This window comes from Takifugu rubripes, chromosome 8 (assembly GCF_901000725.2).
Source record: "Takifugu rubripes chromosome 8, fTakRub1.2, whole genome shotgun sequence".
Taxonomy (NCBI): Eukaryota; Metazoa; Chordata; class Actinopteri; order Tetraodontiformes; family Tetraodontidae; genus Takifugu; species Takifugu rubripes.
In genome coordinates this window covers 7318444-7346310 of record NC_042292.1, presented here as the reverse complement: position 1 = coordinate 7346310, position 27867 = coordinate 7318444, and the positions used below count along the sequence as shown (strand labels likewise).

The following is a 27867-nucleotide window of genomic DNA, read 5'->3' as shown; positions in this document are numbered from 1 at the left end:
TACTGAGCATTGAGTGAGTAAACAATGTCCAAAAGCATGAGCTTGCGCTGCGCGCCCTTGGGCATGCACTTTAATTTTCGCATTACTCATACAATAAGAGAGCAATCTGAGAACGAAAGCTTCTGCCAAGGCTGAACAATCCCCTCCACATGTTCATTACAGGTCACAAACACTTCCCGCTCAAACTTACTCTGATAGTTAAATGTGTTTCCATCCAAAACAAATGTCTGGGATTTAGAATTCTGTGGGAGTTTGGGAGTTCAGGTTCTTACACAAGTTTTATTTAATACATCCGCCCACCAAAGATGCCTTTTCATGTATACTTTGATCACCGCTGACAATACGAATGTAATGCAGAGATGAGACAGCAGCGGGACAGGTAAGCTCCAGCTGTGGGACTAAACTGTTAACGGTACACATCTAACAACATCAGAATCTATTAGTTGGAAAGAAAAGCAGCTCACAGATAGCATCCAACCCGGTGACAGATATTACAACGTGTCCTCATGGACTAATTATCACACTATTCACGTACACATATGGTGGCAAAAAGCAATTTTAAAGGAAATGGTGGTTAAAGAGTGTGATGTTCCTGCGCTGGTTAAAGAACAGCCACTGGAGCAGAGGGAGCTTCATAGCTACTGTGTTGACAATTATTATAATAGTTATTATAATAATTAAAAAAAATAATTATATTTTTAATACGTCTTTTAATACGTTATTACCGTATTAAAAGGTGCAGTCTCAGTTACCAGTGCTATTTCTGTATTGTATAACACATAAACGAGGATTATAGGTCACGGGCATGGTAAAACATACCGGTATGCTAGCTTAAAACCTGCATGCTAAGTTTCTTCTGTATCCGAAATGGCTTTTGCGAAAAGCCGAGAAGCATTTTCAGATTTTGGAACTCGGCGCACCGCATTATAAGGCGCCCCGTCCATTTTGGAGAAAATTTAAGGCTTTTAATGGAAATTGGGGGAATCGATACCTGACAGCTGCTACCAGTAGTTTTGATTTTCTCGATATTCAGTGGTGCCGCCAAACAAGTCTGAGGAAGCCACCGTGGTGGTTGATCCTCTTTAGACCCACATTAAAGGGGCCTTGCAGCGTCTGCCCCACGTCCTGGAAGGTTCTTTATGTGGTGCTTCATACAGTTGAGATGTTTCGTTCCATTTGACAGTCTTTATCTGCCTCTGTTCTTAAATTTGCTGCTCAGACAACATTTCTCCTTCACCTTCACGCAGGTATGATTTTTTTTTATTGCTGTTGCGCAGGCGCCTTCCAGGACGAACAACGGGAGCTCCCCAGCAGGACCAAATCCTTCTTGCAAACCAATATGCTAACGGCAACTAAGCCGCCCAAAGCCTGAAGCGCTCACATGCTCGGCAGCTGGAAGAAGACCTGGAAGAGGGTGTGTGTATTAGTCTGACTTCATTGGACCGAGGTCAGAGTTTAAGGCCCACGGTCATGCTGCAACAGCAAAAGGACTCTGCTCTTTCTCCTGAGCGCCTGAGAAAAGCAATTTGTTTTCAGGGGCCTCTTCAGGAGAGCCCATATATGAGGCTTTTATTATATTAGACTCTGTTTTTCCTCCAAGCCCAGGGAGGCAAACATATTTCCCACTTTTGTGCACCAGTCAAGCTGCAGTTCTCTCTATCATAATCAGGGATAGAAAAAAGATGGACCGTCGGCCGTGCTTAATCCCACTGTACAGAAAAGAGGCGCGAATATCCACAATGCTCTGCTCAAAGTCTCATTGAGCCACAAGTAGCAGGAACGGGACCAGTATCAATTTCTATCCATACATCGCCCAGTTTAGCTCGCAGCAGTGAACCAGCAAATTTTGGGGACCAAAACAAGACACATATTTGACTCAAATACAGGAACAGACTGCAGTCAGATTAACGTCAGTCAGGGGAATGAAAACAGTCCATTTCTCCTTTCTGCCGTATCCAATCATATTAGCCTGTCTGTCCCAGTATGAACAGTCATTTTAGCCTGTCTGTCCCAGTATGAACAGTCATATTAGCCTGTCTGTCCCAGTATGAACAGTCATATTAGCCTGTCTGTCCCAGTATGAACAGTCATATTAGCCTGTCTGTACCAGTATGAACATTTTTAAAATTTTCTTTCATAAAATTATGAAATTATAAAACTTTGCAAGTGTTTCAGGACTGTTATTTATTATTTTCAGGACTGTTATTATTTGTATTGCACTTTTCAGTGTGCTCATTTCAGGACAACAGAATATGAAATTTGATGATGTGGTGGTTTATTTATGTTGTGTTGAGGTTGAGAACTGATATCCTGAAACAGTTAGGTTTTGTAAACATTGAAAAAAATTCCCATTCATGTTTGTTTGTGCCACACCTTCAGAAAGACAAAACAATTTTCCCACAAAATATTTCATGATAATATTTGAGAATGTGTAAAACTGTACGTGTTTCCCACCTCTATAGAGCCAATCAGACTGGCCTCTGTCCCAGTAGAACCAGTCACATTAGGACTGGCTTTTACAATCACTGCAGCCTGACACAAGGGGGCAATAAAGATCCACTGTTTCACAGGGATGTGCTTTAGTCAGCTTCTAACTCAACCTGGAATATTTCTGTAAACTGCTTCTGAGGATTCGGATTCACCGCAGAGCACGGAGGAACGTCGGTAAACTTCATTTCCTGTTCTTAGAGCCCAGACGCCCATTTTCCAACTGTGCCAGACAACATAAATCTCTCCTCCGGCTTCTCCTGCCTTGACGAGAATGTGAGAAGGACGGGATGACAACCTGAAAAGGCGACGCCACCAGCCACCGATGCTGACAGCGAGGAGCGTCTGCAAATTTCCAGACATCAGAGGGAGGAAGAGGACGTGAAGAACAGATAGAATACTACAACAATGGAGGAGTGTGTTTTGCCAGTCAAGACAGTTTAACAGCCTTCACACACGCCCTTGATATGGAAATGCGGGCTGAATGCTCGCGTCACTTTCCTGACACGGAGCATCGGAAGCATCCTCTCCAGGTCGAACAGAAGGTGTGCTGTTTCTGCAGAATCGGGGGGGTGGGATGGGATGGGGGGGAGGGGGGTCCTTGATCCTTCACTGCCTCCAATCCTCTAATCCTGACCTCGCTCCATGACTGGTTTCCCAGGACTTGTTCAGAAAGCCACCGACACAGTTGGGAAACTTTTCCAAGCGCCGCCCCGTTAGCTTCAGCTTGCTCCATAGGATTTGGTTCCAGTAAATGTAAAGGCCCCTTTTGTGTGCGCACGTATCATTCCGCCTCCCACTGTTTTCACGGTATCTGCTGACCTGCTTTTAACAGCTCGTCTGTCGAACCTGCAGACCAATCTGCTCCCGGCGAAGGATTCAGCTCCATCTGATTACTGTTACACCCAATTAGGTCTCCGTGGAGCTCGGGGGAATCCATTCTGCCAGCTGGATTTCAAAATTTCCTGCTGGGGTATTGAATCAAGCCTGGCGGCGGTGGAATTCGCCCGACCTCTGGTTTAACCCTCCCCGCCTAAGCCGGTCAATCTTCGTCTGTGACAGTACATTAGCCAAACTACTTGGACTGAAGACTTCCATTCCAGTCAGGAGGCTGTCAGGGAGGAGGCCAGGTGATTAAGATGGATGCGCGTGGCTGCGAAGAGCGCGCCCCCCTCCTGCTCCAGTCTGACAGGTGTCTATAACACGGCTCCCTCTACCTGGGAATTACACTAATCCAGACCGACAGGCAGGCGGAGAGGCAGCGGCGATGCTACGCCTGCTGGGCTGCGCCTGAGCGTTGCCAAGGTGATCAAACCAGCATAAATGCGCAGCGTGCGCCTGCCCGTTCCACGTGTAACATAAAAAGTGCCTTAAAATGAACCTTTCTCAAGGCTGGATCGATGGCTCATGGCAGATGCGCATAATTATTTCCTTTTTTTTATAAATAAACCATCTGCGCGCCACGCGGCCTGACCATGGATGGCCTGACCATGGATGGCCTGACCATGGATGGCCTGACCATGGATGGCCTGACCATGGATGCCGGGCTTGTTTGGCATCCATCTGGAAAAGTACACGCCACCTTTGGAACACAATGAAACGGGGGAAAGATGGGTTTGCTTGGTTCTACTCAAAAACCAAAGTTTGCCCTGCTCATTATTTAAGGCAGCGTTGCTAAAGGAGGTGCGGGATCAATAAAATTAATTACAGTGAGGTTTCTGTTGATGATAACACACCGCAAAGCGATCCTTAATTAATTATGGAGCTACAAATGCAACACTTCATCCTTCTCTCTGGAATGGATCCTTTCACCAATGAGCTCAAGGCTACCGTCACAAAAAGACCTTCACTAACCATCATTTCCTCCTCAAATCAGTTGGAGAGAAGTCAAATAAAATGGGCCCATGGCCACGTGACCCGTTCGGGTCAGAGGTGACCTCCTCACCTCTGTTTCCAGGAACCGCCGCAGGGCCCTCTTCTTCTTGATGCTTTTGCGGCGCACGTAAACGGCCACGCTGAGCGCCAGGATGACGATAATGAACAGGCCCCCGATGACGCCAGCTGCTATCAGCGGCGTCCTGCAGAGGAGAGAAACGACATTAACGTCGCTGAAACATTAGGAAAGACCGGCGACGCCTCCGAGACGGCGGATCCTCCAACCTGCTGCTACACCCATTTTTGTTTTTTTTATTTTTTATTGCGACCAAATACGACGCTGCGAATAAGAACGGAGGCAAATTTGGTATCGCGGCGGCTTTTTTCAGGCTGCGATAATGATGAGCTCCAGAAAGAGGGAATTTTACATTTACTGCAGCCGGATGCATCAAAAGAACAAAGGCGTCCTCGACTCTCCCAGAACAAAGGTGCTCGGCTTTTGCAGCTCTTTATAGAAATGTCTTATGTGCCGATGTAACCGAGCATAACGATGTACGCTAGTGCTGTAGCGACCTACGGGTGAACGAGGGCTTTGCTGCAGCCTCGATGGCAGCAGACTGTTGTTTTAAATAGAAAATGTTGGATTCTATGAATGATTCCTTTTTTAAAAAAAACTTTTATGCTAATGTAGCAGGGCGACTAATGTTATCGCTTCGTTATTTCCCTTCTTTTGTTCACCTCGGTCAGCTATTAAACAGGCTGATGTTTTTTTATTTTGCTATTTAGCAGCAAAGGGAAAAAAAGTGCTGGATTCATTTCCATTATTGTGTTTTCAAATAAGTCAGTGAGTCCATGTGAGCTTGGTTAGAGGGAATCTTTTGTACTTTTGCTGCAGAAGCTACAACCTGAACCATGTATTTGTCTTGTATCTGTGGGTTTAGCTGTTTACTGTGTTTCAGACCCGCATTTCTACCCACGCAGATACGTCAGAAAGAGAAACGGAACAGAATTGTCAGTATAGAGGCTTCATTTACGTGCTGGACTGAATGGCCACAGTGAAACTTGACTAAAAACGACTCGTGGGTCGCATCAGAAGGTGTGAACTAGAATGAACTGATCATGAATTCTCAATTCACAAACTTATATTTTCGGTTCCTATCCCGCTATTCCTGCGCTCGCCTTGCAAAATGTCCGTTCTTGTTCCTTTTTCCAAGACAACCACGTAGAAAATGACACCTGCTCGAAGCATTAAACTCTATCATTTAACAGAGCCGTTAGCAGCTAATGGAAGACTCGTGCACCACGCGGCTACGGTGGCAGGAATGTGCCGCGGCGTTCGCCGTATCGATTGCGATGAGGCGGAGGAAGATTTGAAATTTACAAAGAGGCTGCGGGTTTTTTTCGACATAATGAGATATACAGCCATGTGGTGAATAGTAATGCGAAGCTTTGCAGTCTAATGGTTGAGGGAGGGGAGACGGAAGGGGACAAACAAGCCTAGAAGAAGAACGGCATGAGGCGAAAAAAGAGAGATCACAAAGAACAAAGCAGAAGATGAGGAAAGGAACAAAGGAACAGGCAGCAGGACCGGCGCTCGCACTCCTCGGACCAGGGGAATGACTTAACTGAACTGTTCACTTCACATGGACCTAAAAACTTTGGTAACATGCTGAATCCAAATCTGTTCATCTCTTGAATTTGAAGTGTAAAGAGTCAAGTTGTGTCTAAAATGCACAACGTTCTATCTAAAAGGGGTCTGCAGGGGGTTGCAGAAAACAGGTCTGCAAAACAAAAGTTTAGATTGAAAGGTAAATACAACCCTGTGTCTTCCGGTTCATGCTATGTCGTGCTTAAGCTAACTAGGACGTGTGAAAGAGTTTATGTAGCTTATAAAGAATTTCAATCAAACATTCTTGGATCTTGTGTGCATCATTTTCCCCAACATCTTCCATTAAAAAACAAATCTTAACAACAATTACAAAGAAGAGTTAGATGATATCGTTGGGTAATAATCCCACATTCCGCGTTTCCATGGTGATGTCTTACCTGTCCATCATGCCAACACAATCTTGCAGTCTCGGCCCGACGCACCTGTGGGGGAGACGAGTTAGAGAGATCTTCCGTTAAATCGAAGGCAGGTTATGAGTAAATCTGGCGTCGCCTCTCTTCCATCGTCCTCATTGATGACAGTGGGAGCATCCAGGAATACTAGACTGATAGTTTCTGTCCTGCACTTCATTTACAATTATTAAGAAGATTGTTGGGAATTATCTAGCTTGATTAGCCACAGTGTCAGCAAATGAACACAAGGAAGTTAATGTTTTATGTTATATTTTATGTACAATGTCTCATGGTACTGGCCTATATGCTATGCTATGCTATGCTATAGTAGTTACTGTTGAAAGATGAAAAAGTTGTGTGTTTGGTTTATGACCTCTCTTCATTAATGTGTGTTTTGGGTGTGTTCCAAGGTTTCCCCAGTAGGAGCTGCTTGCCGCATCATTATTGACTCTGTGTCAATCCCGCCAATCAATCAATCAATGGCCATCAATCGATTCTCTTGACATTTCATGGACCATTTTTGATTCTCAGGATGACAAAGTGCTCGTTTTTTTTTTTTTCTAATATCAGACAATTCCGTTTTCAAGGGACAGTTGGCAATCCCAGCTCCATGAATGAAGGGGGCTGAAGAGCCGAATGCTAACAGGATAGCCGCCGTTGATCGCTGTTCTAGCTCGTATCGCAAACAAATGGGGGAGCAAATCAGCAGCGCATCGGATCTTCAAATTTAAATCAGATGACATTTGCAGCCTCTCCAACGTCGCTTTGTTGTCAATTACATGCTGCGCCAACAGCTAATTAGGGAGCGCAGTTTGACGTACGTGAGCCTGATGAGCACAGAAACTGGTTGTAGCCCTCTGGGCTGATCGCTGCCGTACCATCATATCAAAAGAGGTATTTGTAGTTTATACAACCCCTGCGTGTCTGCAAGGGGGATTTTGTGATCTGTGCCTTGGCTTTATTTACCGTCCAGTCTCAAATAGTCGGCAGTCAGTATCAGGAAAAGCATGACGGAAACGTCGCCGCGGCGATGATGGATGAAGCGAGCCCGCCACTGTGCCTGTTTGGTGAAAGCTGGCGTGAGAAGATTTAGCAGCTCTCATCTATCTTCTTTTCAGTGTCAGCTGGTTTATTTCAAATCCATTTTGTTGCACCTTCTACGTCTCACGCCTCCATCAGGCGGGCGCTTCTGTGGCTGTAACCGAGACTTAAAGTGGCGCTGCAGTAAAACAAAAGCACCCCAACTTGGATCACAGCTCCAGCTTGACTGGTTGCTCAAGTTTACTCCCGAATACTAAGAAACAGTCGCTTGGTATGGTTTAAATTTCAGCCTTATTTACATTTTCTTGAGTTGTAAAATGCTAATCCAGAGCGACCCAAACTAGCTTCTACAGTCATTATTTGTTTTCAATAAAACTTCTGAAGGTGTGATTTCCAATGATTCCAAAACGCTGCTCTCTGATTTGGTGAGTATCTGTCAACTGATTCACTTCCTGATGTCTCTCTTCCTCTCAGGCATCACAGTTTGCAATATTTCCTCCTCGTTGCCCTTATCTTACTTTTTGTTTGTAGTCTAAAACCCCTCCATCTCCTGATTCATATCTTCCCCTGAGCTTCTGTCCCTTCATTCTGAACTCGTCTGTGCTCTGAACGGCCTCGTGGGTCAAAGTCTCCTGCAGCCACCGAAGGGACACCAGAAACCAGCCCGGTTGCACCAAACAGCACACGCACAAACGCTGCCTGTCATTTTTTGGTGTTTGAACACAGCATTTCAACAGGGCAGAACAGATCAGTGGGTGATGGCACCTGTGCGTGTGCTAGCCCCATGCTAGCCACGTGATTACCTGCCTGATGCTACTTGACTAGCTTCAAAGTGTCGATCCTCTCAATGCAAATGCGAATATTTCATAAAACACGCACTTATGTTGTGTAATGCCTTTTACAAGATGGGATATGTGATCCATGGGGACGGGATCAAAAGAAAGCCGCAGCAAAGTCTCTGTGTGCTGCAACATTTTCACTGGTTAAAAGCATCACCCAGAGGTCGCTTCAGGATGATGAAGCCAAGCAAACACTTGAAAGGTCTCCACTAATTTTGATACACAGGCACACATCTCTGTGACGCGAAAGCCCTCCACTTACCCCTGGGTGCAGTTGGCGTGGCATGGATGACACTCGTTGTTGGCCTTGGCGTACTTGAAGATGAAACTGTTGGCGCCCTGCAGCCCGTCGGGGCATTTCTCCACACAGTTCGGTCCATCTTTGAAGTGACGACATTTCACACATTGGTCTGGGCCCTGAGAGAAGGATGGAGGGGAGGAGGAGGAGGACGGGGAGTGAGTGAAGCCAAAGAGGTGGAGGGCGGGGTATAGCAGTTAGCAAGATGCAAGGGGTTAGCACAGACAGAGAGAGGTGCATGATGGGAAAAGAGGGGTGAGTGGGGGAAACAAAGTGAAACGGGATTCAAAGAAAAGCCGAGTCGCAGAGGCACAGAATCAAATTCAAACTTGCTGAAATGTGTCAATTTGCTGAGTGGGAAGAGCTAAAACAGAGCTGCGTGATGGATATCCCGCTGGGGGAACCTGCCGAGAGCCTCGCGTGTGGCGGCCTGTTAAAATCGGCAAAACGCGAAAGGAATCGGGTCAAAGCGCAGCGGCTGCAGCAGTAAAACAGAGGACCGCGCGCGTAGGCGTCTCAGTGCGTGAGACAGAGACGAGGACGGGAGTCGATGATCAACAAGTCGGAGTTTCTGTTAATGCGCACGAGCCTCCCGTGATCCAAATGTGGTGTAGAAAGGATTGGTTTCCTTCACCCTGTTGCTGAGCGCAGCCGCAGCGAGGTGATGGACGGACGCTCAGCCTGGCGCATTCAGACGCACGCTCCATCAATAAACATTATTTTCATTTTGCATGGCCGTGCGTGTCTCTGGGCAGCGCGGCATACAGATGTCAAAACGCATTCAAGCGTGTCCACGCACACCGTGTGCATGTGTATTCCGGGTGCGGGAGCGCCCGTGGGTGATTGACTCCGGTGTTATTTACTGGTCAACTGTGACCAGCATCTCAACGCGCTGACGCCGCGGCGCATCCTTGAGGAGCTCCTCTCTCACTCCTCCTGCCTGTCTCTCGCTCTCCGTCTCTGGAGATCATTAAAGGTTACTCACGCAATTTGCAAATTGCATTGAAAAAAAAGGAAAAAAGATCATGCAGCACTTTAAGTCCGACTGTGAAAGTGCCAATCATACAGTGGGTACAGAAAGGATTCAGACCCTCATGAATCTTTCCCTGTTTCTGATGAAGCTTCATGTCAAAATCAAAAGAATTCGTTTTTTACCTCATCAGGCTGCGCTCGGTACCCCACCAGGCCAGCCCGAACCCAGAATTTAAGAATATTAAGTAATTTAAAAAAAAATCAAAAGCAAAACATCACATGCACGCAGGTGTTCAGAGTCTGGTATTCAGGTGCCGTCCATTTCGTTCGTTCAGCTCTGAGATGGTTCTCCATCTTCATCAAAGTCCATCTATGTTGGCTTAAATGGATCGGACCTGATTTAAGGCACACGCCTGTCTAAATAATGTTGTACAGCTTGTAGTCAGTTATCATGTGAGAGAGGTTTGGGTCAGCCAGGACTCTTCCTCCAGCTGGAATGAACAGTCGGAGGAGGAGAGTGCTGGTCTGAGAGGTTAGTATGAGCCCAAAGATCATTCTGACTGAGCTCAACAACCAGAAACTGGGCTCTATGGCAGAGTGGACCAACGGCACCCGAATGACTGACATGAGTTTGAACACGTTGGGACTTCCAGACCTCACATGTACCAACATTTACACCCTCTAACAGACCCCAGCTTAGCTTCTTCAGCTCCACTGAACAAGATGGTGCGTTTCTAGATGGGACATGTGGCGGGAGGTTCTCACCTGGCCGAGACACGTCAGGGCGTTTCCATCCATCCTCTCGCACTGGCTGTCACACTCCAAACACACGGATCCATTGGCAAACTCACGCGCTTCCCTGGAAGAGACAGACCGGGAGTGTTTCCACTTTGGATTAGTAATGTGGAGTCTTCGGGCAGAAGGAGCTCCACCTACAGAAACCTCCAACAAAGAGGCTCAGGCTTCTCTGAGGGCACCTGGTCACGTTAAACCCTTAAAATATGAACTGAGGAGGATCACAACTAAAATAAAAACTTGAAAAGTCAGAGGAAATGAGAGGAATGAATGGATGAAGAACCATGGGGTGCGGCGAGCTTTGGGCCGACTCCACGGGCGCGCAGGTGTATGTGTCCGTGACTCTGCGTGTTCTTGTGTGTGTCAGAGCCGTATATTCCTCCTGGCCTCTCTGCGAGCAGAGGACGGCTGCTGTCAATAAAAGCTGCTGCCGATAAAACCACTTTTCACATCAGAAGGATCGATGAGGCCAACAGGCAGGACAAACATCCTCCGCGGAGGCTTTGCCCCGGTGCAAATCCGGTAACGAGAGTGACTCTGTGTGTCCGTCTGCTTCCACTCCGTAGGCTGCCTGGCTAGAAATGTGGGCGGGGACTTTGCTTCGTGACCACCGGTGGACTGATGCTGTCAGAAATTACTCTGCATTTGCATGGGTTGAATATTGATCGGACGAATCTCTAAGCACTTCTAAAGGCTGCAAATAAAGCCGCTTTAGAGTGCAAACTCATCAAAGGGCAGGAAAAGTGTGGAGGAGGAGGGTGTTCCCACACGTTCCTGGTCCACAGCCTTCATGTCAAAGCATCTTTTTTGAATGGGCCTCGTGGTTCTTTCCATTCACAGTGGTTCATCTCAAAGATCCAGACACAGAATCCCTCTACTGATCTACTCACTGGCTTCCTCCTTACATTCATCACCAGTCTTTTATTCCCAGTTTCAAAATAAATTAGATTTCTCTCCTGGAAACTCCGTCCAGGGGACTCCTTTAGAAAAGGAAGCAGGCAGAGGAGAGACAGCTCTTTTGTTGGTTGAGAGGGGTAAAAAAACATACATGGAAGAGAATGGGTGAGAGACAAAGGCCTCAGCAGTAGCGCTCTCTGGGGTCATTTCTATTCCTTTAAAGCGGTTTCATCCTGATTGCCTCCCCATCGCAGCTGGAGGGGTGTTCCCAGATCCCACTGGAGAACAGTCTGCTGGGATTAGCCTTGTTTCAGTAGGATTGTGGGCGCTTCAGACCTCCAAACCTCGAACCAAATGCGGAACGGCCGACCCCCTGGTACAACGTTGTAATTAAAGACTTTAACTGCCTTCCTAATCCGCTTCCTCACCCCTCCCCAAACCCCCGTTAACCGCCATCTTAGATGCTTCCTTCCCTCTCACTCCAATGCTCCTCCTTTGTTTTATTCAACAGACGGAGGAACTAAAGGGAATTAGCGCCTTCCCTCATTAAGAATGGAGGCATACGAGGGCCAGCCGAAGGATCTTTGCGTTTAATGAGCTAACGCTAAATTCTGTGGAGAAGCAGAATAATCAACAGCAACAGGAAAACTGCCAGCAGGTAAAACACTGATCAATATTGCTGGGAGACACCGAGTTCCATCATGCCTGCATACTGTAATGCAAAAAAAGATAAACGTTTTTAATTTCACTTTTCAAAGTTGGATGAGTTGACAATAATCAGTACCTGCAAGTAAAATTAGGAGAGCGTGGAGAGTGTGGAAACCTTTACTTGTGGTTTATATAGTTGTAGCTATGCTTTTCCACATGCAATATGCATGTCAAGTGCATTGATGTGTGATGAAGTCCCAGGTCGTCTGACTGGTGATAGTGATGATTCTGAACTCACCACCTTTCTGCAAAAGTTCACATTATCAAAGGTGCCGAATATCAATCCTACGGCTGTTTTTTGTTTCTTTTTTAAGTGTGAAGATTTAACAGGAGCATCTGGAGGCAAAGGGAGGCCTGGTTTAGCTGAACACACAGCTCCTATGGATCTTCAATGCAAGTTGAGGATATGAAATGTTGTCAGATGAACAGCTAAAGTATTAGCTTCAGGGATTAGATTTCTAACAGAAGACCAGCCAATGGCCTACTTTTCCAGATCAGGCCTGGAATTTAAACACGGCTCACAGGTAATGAGCAACAAAACTTTTTTTTTCTTGAATTGCATCATTAGACCCCTATAATGAGCTACAGGATAATGAACAATTGCCTACAAACCTGTACGAGGGAAATTTGGGAAAAATTGCGAGGCCAACACTTCAATAACAGCGATGTGTCATCTGTCAAGTATATATTTGGCTCTGGGACTCAGCCAATAGTGGCTTTTTACAGCAGGTAACCTTTAAATTCTGCCTGTTTTACAGTAAGACCTGAGCCTGCTGAATGCTAATGCATCACAGCGACGGGCTGTAGCTACAGTGCAGGAAGCCAGCACGATTCAGCTAGCGCCTGCTCATGCCTCTTCCTCAGCAGTCTTCTTCAAAGCGCTCGCTGTGAGCTGTTTTTCCCGGCAACTTCAAAGCTTCCCTCCTACAAACTGCGCTGGGAAAAGACCGGCAATAAGTCAATATGACCGAGGGTTTTCCTCGCTCGTGACCCCTCTCTGGCACACGCGCGTGCACTCTCTCCTCTCTGGGGAAAAAAAGCGTGGCCTTGGCATCACGGCTCAAAAAAGTCCTATTTATGCTTTGGCGGGCTCTTTTTCCCGAGTTGTCGTTGACAACATCTCGTCATTCATTCAGAAGCAGCACCAAAGCCTCGGTGATGAAGTGTGGGCAGGTCGGTGGTGATCTGTTTGATGTGCTTCTGAAGCAATGACCAGAATGCAATTACTCCCACTGAGCTTACAACAGTCACCAGTCCATCACAAGAGCGAGCCATCTCCAAGCTCAGAGCAATAAGCAGTCCAATCTGACAGCCCAAACTGGCAATTTACAATCAAACACTTAATTATAACAATATAGTTTAATTGATTTTCGATGATGGGTAACATTTTCTACTCTCTGCTCCTTTAATGTTCAGGCCTTCCTGTTTAAATTCCTGGTTCTGCTTATTACATTTTTGCTAAATGGTTATTGGGCTGTCATGTTAGAGAGCCCCTGAGAACAGCACGACTTCATTCTAGCACATGAAAATTGTATAAATTGATTGTAGTTCATGAGAAATGTCTCAAAATTGTTTTACAAACAATTTACTGGCCATAGCGGGATGTGAGAAGGGCAGACTGGCTAATTTGCATGTTAAATCTAAAATTGTTGAGAATACAAATCTCCGTATATTATGGGCCAAAATGTTCTAGTAGGAAAAAGAAATTCCATTATTTTTGAGTCTGTCCACAAAACGCAGGACATAATTAGATCCTCTGGCAAAATAAACAAATGTCATTTCTTATTTTGGCTCATTTGTGACTTTAAATTTGTGCCAGTTGATTTGAGGCTAACTGTCAGCGTCGTTCCTCGATTGTACACACAGGAAACGTTTGTGGGACGGACCACTCACCGTTCAAAAAGGTTGCAGGACTCAACACAGGAGCGACCCCGCTTAAAATAGCGACAGGAGAGACACTGGTCTGGCCCCGGACCCCAGCACCCTTCCTCTGAACACATCCGATCACACACCATTTGAAGCTGACCTGTGAACAACACGACACACACTGATCAACATTACGGAAGTGTTGTGCGGTCAGCCAGTAAAAGTGTGTGTGCAAACAGCCGTGTTGCCATATATCCGGGCTGACGAGCTGTGTGAGCAAACATCGGTATTCCCCACACCACCCCTAGCAGAACTCTGAGCCCCGTTTCCAGTTGAACCCACAACAATCAATATTCTTCATTGGGCTCAGCATGTCCTCCATCCGGTGAGTGACAACCACGTCCCCGGGAGTGTCACCCGGCAGGGGCCTGAGCCCTTTGTCAACAGCCGAGCAGTCAATGCCAGACGGAGGAGGGAGTCTAATGAAGAGGCCTGTGTAAGACCCTATCTATCGATTTTGAACACGCCGACACACAACACTCATTAACTGGCTAACGATATCAACAGCAGTCTGGTCGGCTCAAAAAAACTGCCGCCGCTCGCGTCTTTGTTCTCCAGTCGACAAAGACGGGGCAAATCACCGACAAAACTGCCTGGCCATGATGAGGGGCCAATAGAGCAAAGCAGATCAAAGGTCAAACTGATGGATTCCTGGAATCACAGCACCATCTCCGATGATACACAACACTGGTCCTGATATTCAGTTTTCACATGAAAGGCGAAACAGCTGGATTGAAATTACAAAAGAAAACTGTAGCTAATGCATCACTTTACGCAGCAAATCAAAGTTCACACTGACTTCCAGTGCCCTCCCGTAGCTGTCCTGGGGCCCTGTATCTCCGCCTCTATTGGAAAACCCAGAGGTTATTCATCTAATTGCTTGGGGCATGTTTCTTCTGTTGGTCCCTTCATCCCATTCTGGAATGGAATTCTTTTTTTTTGACACATTTCTAAGTTTCCGATAACTTTTGCTGACCGGATCTGTAACCATAGTGGAAACATCAATTTTTCATCCATATCCCAGGTATTTTTTGTAGATTTAGTGATAATAGAGAAATGAAAACCTAGAAAGGCAATCGGTTAGGTTTTGGCTAAAATTCCCCAACTCTGAGTTGGATTTACTTACTGCATTCCTTCGGATCACGGTTGTTACCGATGAGGACTTTCTGGTTTGATGTCCTAAAGAGCGAAGTCCAGTTTACGGTGTTGTAGAAGCACAAGCCGCTGTTGTTGAAAATGTACACGTTCCCGGCACTGATTTCGTCCAGCGACTGGAACTTGAATGAAGAGATCCAGCGTTGCTTCAGAATCAGCAGCGAGATACCGCTAATGCTGGAGAAGAAAAAGATGAGATCGTGACAAGAGAAAAGGGCGAAGTAGGGCAGAGAAGGAAGGGGTTGGGAAAGGAAGAGGAGGTCAGGAAATGGGCAAGAATCAGGGAGACAAAGGGGGAGAACTACATGAAGAATTTCAAACAGAAATGGGGAAATGTGGGACAGAGAGAACAAAAGGCTGAAAAAAGAGGACATGAAGGTTGTGGGATGAAGCTTTGCTGAGTTATCGGTTCATCACTGGCATTTAGAAAATAAGGTTTGATGTCCTTCGACTAGCTGCTAACAGAGATCCAGCGCTTGTAAGTGAACAGAGAATCTGTCATCAAAACGAGGCCAATCAAAGCTGCACAAACTTTCTCTCTATCTCTGTTCTGAAAAACACAAGCCAGAGCATTATTAGCTGTAACAGAAGTGGAACATGTATGGAAAAAAGAGGAAAGATCCCAATATTTGTTGGATCATCTGCATATAGTAAGGGGATTGGTCAGCATATGTTTACGTGTAAAGTTGAAGAAATTCGATGTGATTGGGTTTCATCACAACTCACCTATAAAGGGACCGACCTCCAATCGTTGCCAGGTTGGAAAAAACAGCCAGATCTGTCATGTTCTGTGGCCAGGCCTGAATGTTCAGATAACCTAAAGAGGTTTCATCCAGACACAATGTGTACATTACAGCTTGATTGTATTCTTCTTTTTTTCCGTGAGGACCAGAATTAGATTAGATTAAAGTGCACTTGTAGGGATAGAATAGTCCCATTTACCGTGATAATAACCAATCTGCTCCTGAAGAAAGCTGAGAGCTGCCACATCCATACTTACAATCTGCTAAAGACATTTTCTGGTCCCACATTAACGAAATGCTAAATAATCCCTTATCACCAAACAAATTTAGAATTCACCAGACTAGCTGCAGTTAGCCACTGTTGTAATGCCGGACGTGTCTTCACATTCAGATTTTTGTCACTCGCCAAGTGGTCAAAGCTAGTTAACAAACTTGAGGCAATTGACTTTATCGTTAGTGTAGAATATTCAAGACTAATGGTCGTAGGTTCACATGGTGATTGATTCCTGAGGTCTAGAGACCCTGAAACAAGTTGATTCAAAGGCTGAGATGGTGAGTCCAAAGCAGTTTTAATCAGGCAGAAAGAAAAAACCTTCAAAACCAAAGCATGATCACTCAAACAGATGAACAGCAAACACGTAAACAAGGACAATGGCTTTAAAAGTCCTTCTACCTTTGCTCACAAATGTGCGCAATCATTTTATTTCACCAAGAAAATAGACTGATTTAAAAAAAAAACATACCTAAAAGAAAATTCCTCAAGTAGGAGCACGTTCATGAGGGATAATGTATGCTAATTTAAAAAAATGGATTTAATATTCTGCGCAGTCTGTCCGATTGCACATGCCCTTAATGATAGATTATATCCAATCTGGATCTGTGGGAATGATATTAAGGGGACAGAGCAGGAAATGGCTGGGAACGAACAGCCATTGCTCTCTCATTGCTGAGGTTTTCATGATGAAAATGCAACCTCACCCCATTAGCCGTTTGGCTTAACGGTGTGTGGCACTTTAATAGGACAAAAGAGGTTTGGAGATGAAGGGTTGTTTATCCCAGAAGGCCTGTAATAGTCACTAAATAAATACACACACAGGATCGGCATAAAAGACGCTTTTCTTCATTTAGGTGTTTTAAAGGAGACGCCACCTCACCTGTAATCTCTCTCACAGTGCGGAACACGTTCAGGCGCTCTGGGTCCAGGGGTCCGATATTGTGATACATGTCCCTGGTTTCAAATACACACAGTTGAGACAAACAGGAAATTGAATAACATCTTCGAGCAAGTTCATAAAATATGTCCTCAGGGACTGACAGTGTGTGGCTGAAGGCAGCGTGGAGAAAGACCAGGTTAGCCAGTGGAACGATGCCAGACGGTGATTTACCCACGCTAAATTTCCCCCAGACCCTCGCCGTCACTCACCCTTTAATTCCAGTGATGAGGAAAATCAGGTTGCCGTTGATTTTGGTGCAGTTGACGAATTTGTCAATGTTGCTTGCGTCCACCGTCTGAGCTGTCTGCAGGCTGCCCGTCCCGATGCCGTCGCACACTGGCGGAATAAGTGCTAATGTTATTATCTAAACAGCTAACTTGCATATTCAAAGTGACCTTGTGGGGCAGAAACTGAGAAGAGCCATTCGTCACTTTCAGTATTTGTCCTCTCGTATAAAAAAAATATAGCCATTCTGTGGGTGCCTAGGCGAGGCCGCGGCCCTCCTTCATGCACTGGGGTTCTCTTGATGAAAGCACGGGCCAATCCACAGCCATTCCTCTCTATAATGAATTCATTACATCTGCATTAATTAAAGCAGCGCTCTAATGTGAGCCAAGTCTTTCTGACATAGGCAGAGGGTATGATGAATAAGGCTTGCATTAAGTGGCGTAACCAGTATTTGATGGTGATTTATACCAGCCAATTCCATATCTGAAATGTTAATTTGTTATCATTTCCCACAGTTCCTTGGGCTATCCCTCATTAACCCCTCCCCACTGCGTGACGGTGTAATCAAGAGATTAACCAATCAATGGATGCCAGAGCCCGTACGTGGAGCCGGATGGAAAACACGTAACGTCCCGCAAGAAGGGTGGATCGGTTCCCTTTGTGGGAGCCGTGTGATGAAGAAGTTCATACTCTGCACTGAGGATGTAACATTTAAATTAGAGAAGTCTTCCAAGAACCATTTTCAGTTGATAAACACCTGCCGGGGTCCAACACACGCCCTTTGGTTTGCACTATTTGTGGTGTCCAACCTCCGATATGCAGCGAGTTAACGCCGGATGGCGTTGGCAGCAGTGGTAAGAGAAAAGTGCAAAGGAATAATTTAAACAAATGTGCAATAATGGAACATAAGTAACAGGCGGAGGGCACGTTTTATGCAAGAGGAAACTTGGTTCGGGGGAAAGCTTATTCAGGGATATGGAGGATGGAAGCAGCATTGTTGGACTTTTAACCCGTTAACATCCTCACAGCCTCTTCAGTTTTTAACCCACAGAAATTTCTGCTGAATTCCGGGTTTTTAAAGACAAAAAAAAGGGCACTTCCCAGGTCAAAGAGCCGTAGCTCACATGATGCACCCACTTTGATCAGAACCGGCCCAGCGAGTCACTCAAAGTGTGACGCGCCCCATGTCTCAGATTTGTAGACAGGAAGTGTTTGCATGCAGCTAACAATAAAAAAACGGCACCTTTGGGGCAGATGTCCGTGCACGGAATGCACATCTTGATGCGGTTCTCCTCCACTTCCATCTTGTTGCTGGGACAAGCTCTGACGCAGGAGCTGTGGTCCACCACGAAATTATCTGACAGCGACACGCACATAAACAAAAGCGGCGTTAGCTTCCGTCTGATTACTTCAGGTGTTTGCATCGCACCTCATCTTTCCAACGACATAATCATGTTTGTATAATGATCAAAGCTAATGGTCCAGGGCTTTATTTCACAGCCGATAAAATGAATCAAATTAGACCTCGATCACACCGGCAGAAAAATGTGTGCGTTCATTTAGTAAACAAGTGGAAATTGATTATCAAATTCCTTTTTTTCAGCTGCCAGAAGCATAAAAACAGCTGGTGACACAACTTCATCAACTAGACATAATGTTTTGGTAATTTATCCAAATGATAAATTGCAATAATCGTCAGGTGTCTGATTTCATAGACGACAAATGCTGCTATAATTGACACGAGTTCAGACAATAATCTTGAATTATTGACTCGATAATGAACACATCTGTTCTTGTCGGATGGTTTTACAGGAGACTGACAGTTTTCCTACACTTTAAGGGACTTACGTGGGCATTTCTTGACACAAAACGCGCCGTACGTGTACTTGGCTCTGGAGTTGTGCTCCAGCTGAAAAGACGTTGGGTTGTACACAAACGGCTGAGGGCACTGGGTCACGCACGCCCCGCTGTCGTTGAAATTGGTGCACGCCTGCGGAGAAAGCACATGACCCTGGTCAGCCGAGGACGGCGAGCAAACCACCAGATGCCGGCGGAGGTGTCATTTTCTTGCTGTTCGCCCGGAGGGAGTTTCATTTCGGTGACATTTTGGACGGTGCGGCTGTCCCTCATCTCTCTGAACACCAAATGGGAGAAAAATTGGACCACTGATCCAGAGCAATGATGTAAACGGCAAATGTTTTCCCATAAACCTCTTAAGTGTTTTGTGGAGACACAGGCTGTGACGGCAGTAATTGAATTGGACGAGCCTTTGCGTGAATTACTACTACAATATTCCAGTTGTGGGGGTGGGGGGGTCACAAGTGTGTGTGTGGAGAGTGGTTGATAAAAGGGACACTAATTGGAACACCGAATCAACAAATTGGACAACAGTGTTTTACAGCCCCGTAAAACGATCAACCGGCAAACAAAGCGGAACAATTTCAGGGAAAAGATGAGAAACAGACACTGCACAAAAGAGGGGGAGGTCCATGAGACACCGAGGCAGGGGCCTGGTCCTGAAACATGAGACAATGAGGGAGATATATAAAGAGGCTGGGTGCAGCTCGACGTACGAAGCAGTCGGTGTCCTTGGGGCCGGAGCAGCCGCCGGCGCACTCCCGATGGCAGCAGTTGCTCACGTAAGGCCCAAAACATCGACCGTCACACTGCTCTGCACACACGGTCTTTGTCACTGTGAGAGGAAAAAGAGCAAGAAAAGAGTTTCAAGGACTGACACACAAAGACAGCCAACACTGCCAGCATCCTCATGGAAGTGCATTTGAACAGAAGCCAGATTGAATCCACATTTATTCACAACTTTCTGAGCTCTGAGGAGCATTTTCAGTATTTTCTGTGACTGTGAATGGTAATATATGACTGAACTTGCTGTTATCAACAGTAAAGCGATGCATTAAAGTTGCTTTAACACTTGTTTTAAAGAACAGCCTCCCACACAGGGTGCAGCCACAGATCCACCAAACAGCCAGTCAGCAGGAGCATGAGATGGAGGCAGTAAAACTGCTGCGTTCACACTCATCTGTGCTGGAACATTATGATACAGCAGAGAGAACTATGAAAAACATGGTGCAGAATATTAATCTGAGTGGCAAAAATGAAAAAAAAAACATACAATCTAACACTTTTAGCAGCAAATATCATGAAACAGCCACATATCTAACAACAACAATAAACTGCTTGTAATAATAATAATAATAATAATAATAATAATAATAATAATAATAATAATGTTCTGGCTCGGGACAGATTAAAGCAGATTATATCTTATTCTAAAGCAGCTTTGCTGTATTTAGTCTACATATTTTCACCAATCGCTTCTAGAAGGGTTCACATTAATAACTCAGACCAAATATCATCACATCAAACTGGTTCAGAGGTTTTAATGTTTGTCGATACTAATTATTGTGAGGAAAACTGTTGACATGGAAAGTTTAATGTTTGCCCAGGCCAACAATGGGACATAACGTTGACTCATTATTTGGTTTTCTTGGTGCATTGAGAGGATTTAGGAAGTGGCTGGAGTAGTTAGTATAAAAAGCAGCAACAAGACTTTGTTATATCAGAACCACAGTACAAAATTGATCTCCACTGCTTTCCATGTGTAAAATGATTTATAGAAATGAACCTCATGTGTTGTTTTTCCCATTTTAGCATAAAAAGCCAATGAAAAATTGCAACCTCGAAGCACTAACAGTGACAGATCTGAAGTGACATTTTATTCTTGTCGAGGTTGTTTTAAGCCGATGCTAACTGCTTAAACATGGCACTTTGGAAAGAGTTCTGTCTTTTTAACACTCCTTTGCTTTTGTATTCTAGCACTGGATGCAAACAACACATTAGCTGCCTTATAAATATTTTAAATAGTACTTCCTCAAGTAAACACGTTTGTCTGCAGGTAAAACCTACATTGTGGTAGCACCTAGCAGGCTGAAAAATCCCCTTCAGCAAAAGTAAGAAGCTGGTATTAATATTCCAGTAGAAATTAGTCTAGTGATGCCCCGGTAGACGCAATCAGTTAGCCACTGAGGCTCTGTAAATTGCACAAATACTCACAGGTTTGGCACTGGTCTTCCTGGTGCCCCCAGCAACGTCCGTTACATGAGCGATGGCAGCGTCGGCCTGCAACACACAACACACACATGGGGCTTGTGCATCAGGCAACTTTTTGTCAAACTTTGGATAGAGTTGAGACACGCCCACACCCTGGAAGCTCCCCCGGCCCATGACAGTGACTGATCTGTCGAATCTCCTCCGCTTATTTGAAAATAGTCCCCAAGCCACTGCCGCGCCTTCTGGCCTGTAGGAAACACCCAATGAAAGACAGCCCTCAACCCCCTTCTGTCAAACGGGACCCGGCAGCGCAGCCTCCATCGAGCGGTGGCCCATCATCAAGACTTAATCGACTCTGGGTTAATTACACAGTGAAGGGAACAGCGTGGCACACTGTCACCCGGGCCATCCAGCCACTCCCACTGTGGGGTTGTTAATGTTAAATACTAACCACAGCACGCTAAAGACCCCTCATTTAGCAGCCTCAACTCCCACACTCTCTCTTGTCATTTTTCGGCCCACCTCTTCGGTTCTTTGTAGCTTTTCCTCCTCCACCACCAGCATTTGCCATCTAATCAACAAAATAGGAACTTGTGCAAGTATTTTGTTTTAAAGGGTCTTATTAGAGTGAAAAAACAAGCACCGCATGCTGTCTATTTCCCAGTAGATGTCCCCAGGCTATGCAGATGCTGAAAGGTCATTCTGCCTTTTCATCAAACAATCCCTTTTCCCAGTACACAGCACCTCAGCTGTCCCCACTGTTGGCTCTGTTTTCCCTGCCACTCTCCTAAAAAGTAAGAGGTTTGTACATTAAATATTTTGATTGTATCTGTCTTAAACAGCTAGTTTTAACATTGCATGTCTGCCATTTAGCCACAGCTAGAGAGCAAAGAGATTGTGGGGGACCACAACTTGGGTGGGCATCATAGAGGGGGTCAACCTTAAACCAGATGTCAGACAATTACAATATGGAGGTTCGCACATTGATCTAACACCATGTGATTTAGCCTACATGTGACAGAGGGAGAGAATGGACAGAGGGAAAGGCCACAACCAATGCTGGTATGGGGGAACATGTGTTTGCCAGCGTCACTCTGGAGTTAGCAGCATGCAGTTTTCAGGTTTATAGTGCTGACAAGAATCAAGATGGATGGGGAACCATCAGTCCCTCACTCTGTACAAAACTGAAATAAGACCATCCCCAATGTGAGCCTCGCTCTTCACCGGCTCTTTGCCCTTAACTCTGTACTTTTATGTACTGAGAATATTGGGAATACATCAAATTTTGTGGACCACTGGCACTGCTGGCTCCGGGAAAATGCATGGATGAGGCTTTAATGGGAATATTTGGCACATGTAGGGCAATAAATGAAAACCAACAGATTATCGGATGGATTGTTAATGTCCTCACGTGCTAATGCTGATGTAGAAAACATGGATACAATATGATGTCATCTGCAAAATAATGTATCTGCGAGTCAATAATCTTAGTGGAAAGAATAATTCATGGCTAACTCTAGGCATTGGCTGGCATGTTGGGGTGGGGGTCGTGTGGTTATACTCACACCCAGGGTTACTGCTGTTGGACGATACCACCAGGAGTTCCGCAAGGGGGTTTTTGATGATGTCCTGCCAGTGGATGGTGTCGGCATGGCACAAGAATTTGTTCTGGTCGACCAGGACGCCACCGTTCAGAATTTCTGCAGAGGCAGGAAAAATAAAAAAGGATAAAACAGAGAGAGATGGCATTACAGAGAGGATATACGGCACATGTACGCCATGCCAGGAAATCAATACTCCAAGGTTAACTCCCACCCTTTGTCTGGAAGAACTGCACCGCGTGAGATGTTCCCTCAGGTGCATCTGAGCATGAAGATAAATGATATTGACAAATGCACACAGTAATTCAATCTCTGATCCAATGACAATGATATTCCATAAAGAAGAGCTCCAAAGGAAATAAGTAAATGGATTTAGCTTTGTCAACCAAAGGAGCCTTGCTTCTGAAAGGAACCCTAAACTGGACACCACTCAGATTTTGTAATTATGCTCAGAGGATTTAATTATTCCATTTGGTCTCAGTTAGATGTAATTAATGAAGTGGAATGTTGCTGGAAGATAGCAGATCCTTATTGAGTTGACTAAACCAGTAATACTGAACTGGGCCAGAGGGACAACCTCACATGGCTGTTCCAGAGAAGGCCACGCTATAGGGTTGGCTCGCAGGGTGAAATATTGTTCCGCTTTTTGTTTTCTCCTAAAATTATGAAAGAGAGTACTCGGCCCTCTTATTCTACTCTGCACCCTCCATCATAACACAAGCAGACCATAGGAAAACGCAGCGATTCTCCATTTAGCATTCGCTACACAGCAGAAGTCTGGTTCTTTTCAAGGACTGGTGTCCTCAGCAGATGCTTCCACAACAGAGTATGATAATAAATTCTAATCCCTCTTCCCAGTTGCTAATCCAGGTTTTGGATATGGACACAGCGATGCGGTAATCCCCCCGCCCGAGTCGTGACCTGTGACGGGACGGAAACAAGTCCGTTTCTCCTCTTCTCTGGGATTTAGACTCTATTATTTAACCTAGTTGAAGGATTTAGATGCAATCACCTCGTCTGGGTTTTCCTTTGAATATCAAGCCCTTGCATGAACGTACTTGTCACAATAAATGAAATTTAATCGAAAAAGAAGTAACAATGTGGTTCACGTCGGGGCTGGATTATCTGAAGGTAAAGGAGGGTATTATCTCCCCGGGCAGATTATTAACGGCGCATGAGTTATGTGGACGATTCAGCGGCTGAGAGGCGCGCTCAGGAAGCTAATCATTACTATCCGACACCCTGATTAAGGAAGTGGGCCTTGGTAGAGACGGGGACATTTATTCAAAGCCCTCTTAGAGGTGACACGGTGCTCTGTCTGCCCGCCGAATGGCCTACAGCTGCGGCTTCATGTAATCATGTTTCCGTCACAATGGACGATTTATCAGGGGGCGTTCTGCATTCTCGGATAGCGGTAAAAAAAAGAGGACAGGCTGCGCTTTATTTTAAAAACATATGGGTCTCGCTTACCAAGTGCATTGATGTCATTTAAGAATATTAGCGAAACAACAGCCCATTATGCTCCTGACAGATCTACTGAACAGTGTCAGCACCAGCTGATGCAGCTCCTCCGAACCAGAGCCAGGTTCAAACGCCATATCCCCAAAATCACGAGTGCTAAATGACTGTCCTACAAACACCAGGGAAAAGTCCACCAGATGAAGATAAAGTCCCTCAGGTCAGTTTCCGCTGGAGCCTGGTGACACTAAAACTCCTCAAATGCAGTTTTATTTTCCTGTCTGCACTTTAAAGTGCACAGTCATCATTAACATGATACTAATGGGAAAACCAAGGATGCGTGATATTGGGGAGCAGTTGCTGAAAAAGGCAGTATTCTCTATTCACATTACTTTCTTTTGCATTTGTTCATTTATTCAGGGAGCGCTAAGTTAATACAAGTAATGTAAAATATCCTCCAAGTAAAATGGCTTTTAAAAAGTTCGAGGACCCCTAATGGTCAGGACAATAGACAATAGGTGAACAAAAATTTAGTCAATCGCTGCCCCTTGCTTTAATACCAAATTTTATTTATCCTAATGGTGCATACCTTTAGACATCTTTATGCAGAACATGTGCAGTGGCGTGGATAGTTTCTATGTGGGGCTATAGCACCTACCCTCGAGACAAAGCGAGTGGCCTTTTGAGTTAGGTTTTTATTGTTGAAATGCATTAGCGATCTTGTATATCCGGACCGAATGCTGCCACCTTTGCCGGGTTGTTTGGTTGAAACACTCGCTGAATCTCCCAGTTCAATAAGATAGAACCAGATAGAGTTAGCATGGTTTAGAGTGACTTACAATGCCACCTGCTGTTGTGCAGGCTACTTGATACCAGGCTCTGTCCTGGCATTTGTGTGAAGATCTTCAACACAGATCACGGAAAGATCTCGCCTAAAGTCATGTGATGATTTTTTCCATTTTCTGCATGCAGGAGACATTTTTTGTACCGCGAGATTATATTGCTGTATTTGGGTGACTTTTGTTGTACTTGGGAGACATGTAATATTTGTTTCTCAAGCGTGACTACATGTTATGTACTTGCTTGTTAGGATTTTTTTTTAGGGTTGTTTTGCATTTGCAAAGCAGAATGAATTTTTTGTTTGATTTACAAACTTTATGGTAGTTAATTGTGAATCATGGGTCAGTTGCAAAACATGTTTAGCTTGTTGTTTGTTGTTTTGGCATAACTTGAAAATCTCTTCATCTGTGCATCATGATTTTATAGATCTAAAATTACAGGGTTTTTTTCATCAGTCTTAAAATACTTAGATGGGACCTAAAATCTTCCTCCAGAAACCAATAATGACTTCTAAATATGCATCACAAACATAATCAGTTGAAGATTTCTGTTGGAATCTGGCAAATCTTTTCCATCTGCTCTCCAGCTGTCTGACAAAAGCAATCAGAGGCTGTTTGACATTTACAGCATAGCGAAGAAAGGAAGTTTCAGAACATTTTGTCAGCTATTAATTCAATCGTGTCATCTTTAAAGGAAATCTAAACTTGACATCCTGTTATCTTCAGATTCTTTTTGTCCTGGTGTCCAAACTTCCTCCCATTCGCTGCAGGCCACCCCCGGTGTCCATTGACGCAAGGGCACTAATTATCTGACTGGGACAGCATGCCCATATCAGGTGGTCTCTCATTAAGGAGTGACAGTCAGGTGTCACAGCTTGCTACTCATTCCGGGCCATACTTCGGAGCCCCACACATTTCGATCATTCCATCATGGGAGGGACATCTATAGTTCACTTCCACCACTCCAGCCCCACCCATCCCCCCTCTACCTCTGACCCGCCATAAGTTGTGAGGGCAGTTGTTACAAAGAGGTCATCAAAAATTGATCATCGAGCATTCTTTTAGCCCAACTTGCAGGGATGGAATGTGATGGATTACGGTGTTTTTCTGTGAAATTCAGCTGACTTTCCCAACATGTCTTGTATCCTGTATAAAACATACACCGTCAAGGTCATTGGTTAACACCGATCGCATGAGTGTCTGGCACGCGACACCTTGCCACAATTCAATCTCTGAATGGAAGGAAACACTACAGACGGTCAACTCAGAGCTTACAGGGACTTGTCCACATGACTGACATGGTGTCAGTCTTTTAACAGCCTGCACACTGAACCGAGAAGAGTCTCTACAGCCAATGTTGGCTGACGCGGGTCCCAGAGGTGCGTGTGTAGCTACTGCGGGATCTGTGTCCATATGCTGTGGTCACGTCCAGTTCAAGGCTGTCTCTAGCGAAGCGTTTTGCTACATCTCTGTTGTCTGTGAAATGTCTCCTGTGGTGACGATTGAGTTGGGAGCCAAGTCCATTGAAGGAGATTCGACAGAACATGGGAGTGTGCAATGGGAAACATTGTGATCACTTTTTACTACAGTTGACTGAAGACTCCCAGCCTCCAGCCACTAACTAAAGCTTTGAAAAGCAGTTTTAATTCCCGAAGAAGTGTCGCACTGTTGTTTCGGTGCCGAAATTCAACCACGGGGACAAGAGGGGGGAGTTCACCACAGGCCATAAACCTAAAAAGAGAAGACTCAGCTCGTCCCAGCGCGGAATAAATCTGAAGCGTACCCTCCGAATCTTGATGTGCTGCAAGAGGTCATCACAAAACACTGATGACGGATGAGCTGCTGGAGATGTGGGATTCACTGGCTGCTCAGGACAACACTCAGACACATAGATCCAGATATTTAACCTGTTTGCAGCGATGCATGTGTCCCCTCCAATGCAGGGTTTAAAATTTATATACCCTGCTAGAGGTATTCTTTTTCTGGAGAGTTCCCTGGAATAATGTAAAGATCATCTTCCTCTTTCAGGATCTGGAGAAAAACCTTCCCAGATCTAAATTCAGTCCAGCATTTATGGGATCTGGGGACCCGGCGCTAGGTACCACAATAGATTTCCTGTCCATCTCGGGACCCTTTTAGTGCTAAGCATTATGGCATAAACGGTCTGAGTCTGATAGTCCGTCATATAGAACTATAGAGAGCTCAAAACTACACGACTGGACCGAAAGTAGGTAAAGTTGATAAATCGACTAATTAAAGGGCAGAAAGCTGGCAAGGAAACAGATGACTTAACACTTGAGAACACAGGATAATATTGGGTAAAGGAATGAGGAAGTAACCTTTTCACGGCTGTTGTTTTCAACGAACGCCATATTTCACACAATCAATTTTCGACAGAGCAAACAGCGGGACAAGCCCGGCCTGACATTCCGAGTACAAAGTTTGCAGATAAAGAGTCAAAAATGCTGTGAACCGTGAGGGAACATGCAGAGCTTAAGGCAACTACAAAGATTAAAATTCATGTGTGGAGTGGGGAGGGGTGTTTGTTTTCTTCAAAACTCGACTGCCGGCCGGAAAAAATTTCAGCACAGATAGCTCAGGAAGTGAGAAAGATCCCTGTGACGAACCACCTTTACTAAAAAAAAATTCCGTCCTTTGTATC

At 45.2% G+C, this 27867-nt stretch overlaps 1 protein-coding gene across 4 annotated transcripts in view; it reads right to left on the bottom strand.

Annotated features, from left to right (window-relative positions):
• LOC101079286 (receptor tyrosine-protein kinase erbB-4) overlaps positions 1–27867 on the bottom strand; it is a 158225-nt gene that overhangs the window by 28525 nt on the left and 101833 nt on the right. For all 4 annotated transcript variants that reach the window (XM_029840486.1, XM_029840488.1, XM_029840487.1 and 1 more), the window contains exons 4-17: positions 22873–23007; positions 21311–21376; positions 19813–19931; positions 19088–19229; positions 18483–18596; positions 17221–17347; positions 16952–17025; positions 15781–15871; positions 15026–15231; positions 13867–13999; positions 10339–10432; positions 8566–8720; positions 6409–6453; positions 4433–4565 (exon numbers count right to left, since the gene is read on the bottom strand). In XM_029840486.1, coding sequence (XP_029696346.1) covers positions 4433–4565; positions 6409–6453; positions 8566–8720; positions 10339–10432; positions 13867–13999; positions 15026–15231; positions 15781–15871; positions 16952–17025; positions 17221–17347; positions 18483–18596; positions 19088–19229; positions 19813–19931; positions 21311–21376; positions 22873–23007 — 1634 coding nt within the window. The remainder of the gene's footprint in view (positions 1–4432; positions 4566–6408; positions 6454–8565; positions 8721–10338; positions 10433–13866; positions 14000–15025; positions 15232–15780; positions 15872–16951; positions 17026–17220; positions 17348–18482; positions 18597–19087; positions 19230–19812; positions 19932–21310; positions 21377–22872; positions 23008–27867) is intronic.